At 36.7% G+C, this 4,509-nt stretch overlaps 1 protein-coding gene across 1 annotated transcript; it reads left to right on the top strand.

The window, feature by feature from the left end:
• The first annotated feature begins 2,830 nt into the window (after positions 1 to 2,830).
• Positions 2,831 to 4,402, top strand: LOC18052753 (hydroquinone glucosyltransferase). The gene has a single exon (XM_006446907.2). The coding sequence runs from the start codon at positions 2,831 to 2,833 to the stop codon at positions 4,400 to 4,402; it is 1,572 nt and encodes a 523-aa protein (XP_006446970.2).
• The last annotated feature ends 107 nt before the right edge of the window (positions 4,403 to 4,509 follow it).

Below are 4,509 nucleotides of genomic sequence, written 5' to 3'. Positions count from 1 at the left end.
TATTTATGTTTTGTTTTAAGTAGATTTTGGATGCAAGAAAAAGAGACAAAATCCCACCACAACGATGAATTTATTTTTTGGGATTTAAGGTACCTCACTTAACTACAATATGTGAGTTGTTTTAGAGCTTTGAAGGAAATGAAAAAGAGTGGCAAAAAGACTTATAATGGCGAGAGATCAGACGTGGAGGAAGAGGGTTTAAAAGAACGCCTTTGGACCTGTAAAATAATAGAAGGAGGTTAGAGATGGAGCCGGCGGTAGCTAGCGACCACTACGGATGTTTAAGTCAGCTACTTAAACTTTTTATAGAGTTAAGAGATTGTAAGCCCCCTTTTTGTGTGTATTTTTTGATAAGTTTGAGAAAGATATAACCTTATTGCCTTTATATAGTATACACTAAGTACCATGCCATGTGGCACATCTGTAGTGGTGATTCTACTATTATTTATGAGATATTTTCATCATTTTTACCTTTATCATGCTTTTTGAGCCATTAGGAGCATGCTTGGGAAGTAAGGAGTCGGTTATTTGGTAGGGTTTGTTGTTTTGTGCACGTGGCGCATGCTGCCGATGGTCTAGGACAGCTCTGCCGAGGTTGTCTGGACAATTTTTGGGTGTGGCAGCTAAGGATCACTATATTTTACATGTTGCTTTTTGCTTTTTGTAGGTGTGACAACTAGTTGTATCCTCTTTTTTAATATAATATTCCTTATTTAATTTTGGCAAATCAAATATTCTCTTTGGGTGATGGAAATATCACGCGTGGCGGGTATTTTTGGATATTTTCTTTAACTCTGATGTGGTGTACCTTACGTACCCGCTTAATTACCAAGTGTAGCTAGTATAGGTCGGGTATCCTACTAGAATAACTTATAGTCATATAACATTCACATCGACACGTTGCGCTTCATTTTCAATATTATATTTATTTCCCAGACATGTTTTATTTGACATTTATTTTTAGTTTACAAGTTTTATGTTTTATGTATAAGTTTTTGTTTTATTTGCTGTTGATACATCAATTTATCACTCGTATGTTAATTTACTTATTTTACTTTCTATTTACAAGTCTTATACTTTATTTACGTAATTTATGTTTTATTTTATAGTTAATGTTAATTTATAAATCTTATGTTTTATTTACATAATTTATATTTAAATATGATATTAATACTGTAATTTTAATCACTGCATTATGCGCTAAAAGCTGAGACGTCAAGATGGCAATGGGGAGGGGAGGGGAGGGGACCAATCTCCCCATACCCATCCCCGATATTTTGTTATGTCCCCGTCCCCGTCAGAATTGCTTAAGAGAATCCTCATCCCCTCCCCGAATAATAACAGGGGGTCCTCGAGGGTCCCCGGTCCCCGAATAACTAATAGTCTAATACATTTTTTTATTTTCGATTTTAAATTAATCATATTAAAATAAAAAATTCAGATAAAAATAAAGTTCAAAATATATCTTGCATTAATATTGATCCATTACAAAGTCACATTCAAAATATAAATTATTAAAATAATTATCTTTGTCAATAACTCAATCTTCATAATCCTACAATAAAAAGAAAAAAATTATTTTTATATCGGCAATAAAATGAATGAAATAAATGTAGAAAAAATTATTTTTATATCGGCAATAAAATGAATGAAATAAATGTAGAAAAAATTATTTTTATATCGGCAATAAAATGAATGAAATAAATGTAGATACTTAATTAATATTTTTAATAAAACTATTCACCTCCTGCTCCTCCTGTTCTTCCTCAAGAAATGTGGCAAATTGAGAGATAGCCTCAGATTTCAAACCTAAAACAAGAAAAATGATATAAGTAATGTAACTTATAAGCGCAAATATTAATAACTGTATAATATAATTACAATGTAAAATAAACTCATACTGCTATTGTAAGCTCGTAACCAACTTTGACAGCACATTAAGGCCTCTAATGTGCTTGGATGAAGTTTGTTACGGTGTGGGCTCACAACTCTACCACCGGTACTAAAAGCTGATTCAGAAGCAACTGTTGTAATTAGAATTGCCAAAATATCTCTAGCAATTCAAGCTAATGTAGGATACGAATTAGGATTAGAACTGTTGTAAATTATAATTAGGCAGCTCTCTCCTGTATCATTGTGGTTTGGATTAAAAATTTAAGACTTTAATTAGTTAATTAAGTTTAAAAGTTTAATAATATAATTATTTTAATATTTATTATTTTTAACAATATTTATAATTTTTTTATTTATTTATTAGTAATTTTAAAAATAAAAATAAAATTAAAAATTAAAATGGGGAAATGGGTAGGGGATGGGGATTCCACCTCATCCCCGTTCCCTCTCTGAATAAAAAATTGGGTAAAAAATAATCTTCATCCCCTCCCCGAATAAAAAATTAGGTATAAAATTATCCTCATATCTTTTCCGAATGAGAAAAATCCTCAAGAGTACCCGTCCCCGTAGAGATTTTTGCCAACCCTACGTCAAGTTATGTTAAAACAGCCGTACCACGTCACTTTTTTATCATTTGTTACAGTATGTAAATTTTCATTTAACCCCTCGTACCCTTTTGTATTTCAAATTGCTATTAAGTACAAAAAGTTTTCAGCTAACACCTTAATAAACTTCTGCAGACCTATTCAAACAGCCGATTATTTTAGGCGACACAGGTCTTGTGTTGATTGCAGGTACGTGGCATATGATAATGCCTTTGTTGCAGTGCTACCACTATTCAGGACTAAGTCAAGAACATCCATCATTTGCTTTCTGGGTGGTACATCAAAATCAATATGAAAACTCCACTGATCTTTTCTCGCAAAGACCGCACGATATGGCCCCATATCAATATTTATACATTTACGGTGGCCTTTTGTTCTCATCTTCAATGCGCAATTATCGTCTTCTTAATTTCTTTCTTTTTTTATCTCTCTCAATGGAGTTGGAGACCACGCAACACATAAAACAATCGATCAGCGTGGCCCTGGTGCCAACACCAGGCATGGGTCACTTTATTCCACTAGTTGAGCTAGCTAAGCGACTCGTTCTTCAACACAACTTTCACGTCACTTTCATTATCCCCCACGACGGCTCCCCCATGCAGCCACGAAAACAAGTGCTTGAATCTTTGCCACCCACTTCCATCTCCACCATCCTTCTTCCTCCTGTGAGTTTCGACGACTTGCCTGATCACGAGGACGTTAGCATCGAAGTTCGGATCACGCTCACCCTCACTCGCTCTCTTTCTGCTCTGCGAGAGACACTCAACAACTTAACAACTGATCAGTCAACTCGACTGGTTGCTCTAGTTGTTGATCTTTTTGGCTTGGAGGCCTTCACTGTGACTCGAGAATTCGGTGTTCCGATATACGTTTTCTTTTCAACAACAGCCATGGACTTGTCTCTGGTATTTTATTTGCCTGAGCTTGATCACAAGTTTACTTGTGACTTTAAAGACTTGCCAGAACCGGTCCAATTGCCCGGCTGTGTCCCGATTTGCGGTCCTGATTTGGAAGACTGTCTCCAAGAGAGAAACAGCGAGACTTATCAATCTATTATCCACTTGGCCAAACAGTACCCTTTAGCAGCTGGGATTCTGGTTAATAGTTTCATGGATTTGGAACCGGGGGCTTTCAAGGCTTTAATGGAAAGTAGGGAATCAAGCTTCAGGCTGCCTCCGGTTTACCCGGTTGGACCGCTGATTCTGACCGGATCAATCAATGAATCCGACAAAACCGACTGTTTGAAGTGGTTAGATGACCAGCCAAATGGGTCAGTTCTGTTTGTTTGTTTTGGCAGTGGGGGAACTTTGTCACAAAAGCAGTTAAATGAGTTGGCTTTAGGACTTGAGATGAGTGGACAAAGATTTCTCTGGGTTGTAAAATGCCCAGATGAGAAAGCTACGAATGCCACTTACTTTGGTGTCCACGGCATGAAAGAAGAAAATCCTTTTGATTATTTACCGAAAGGGTTCTTAGATAGAACCAAAGGTGTGGGTCTAGTGGTGCCCTCTTGGGCCCCTCAGATTCAAGTCCTGAGCCATGGCTCCACCGGAGGGTTCTTGAGCCATTGTGGCTGGAACTCAGTTCTAGAAAGCATTGTGCATGGTGTCCCTATAATTGCGTGGCCACTGTATGCAGAGCAAAAGATGAATGCTGTGCTTCTCACAGATGATTTGAAGGTTGCATGGAGGGTCAAAGTCAACGAAGATGGACTAGTGGGGAGAGAAGAGGTAGCAACATATGCGAGGGGATTGATTCAAGGAGAAGATGGCAAGTTGTTGAGGGACAAGATGAGAGTACTAAAGGATGCTGCTGCAAATGCTTTGAGCCCAGATGGATTCTCTACCAAATCACTAGCCAACGTGGCTCAAAAGTGGAAGAACCTAGAAAACGATACAAATTAATTATTTGGTTTCGTTTAATACATCACTCACATCTATTTGTTGTTAACCATTTGAAGGTTATATTTAGAATTAAGTTCCTTTAACTTTTAAGTTAAAAAGTTAAAGTT

The sequence above is a fragment of the Citrus clementina genome, unplaced genomic scaffold (assembly GCF_000493195.1).
Source record: "Citrus clementina cultivar Clemenules unplaced genomic scaffold, Citrus_clementina_v1.0 scaffold_2, whole genome shotgun sequence".
Taxonomy (NCBI): domain Eukaryota; kingdom Viridiplantae; phylum Streptophyta; class Magnoliopsida; order Sapindales; family Rutaceae; genus Citrus; species Citrus x clementina.
The sequence above is the reverse complement of the archived record's forward strand: the minus strand, read 5'-3'. Positions and strand labels throughout refer to the sequence as shown.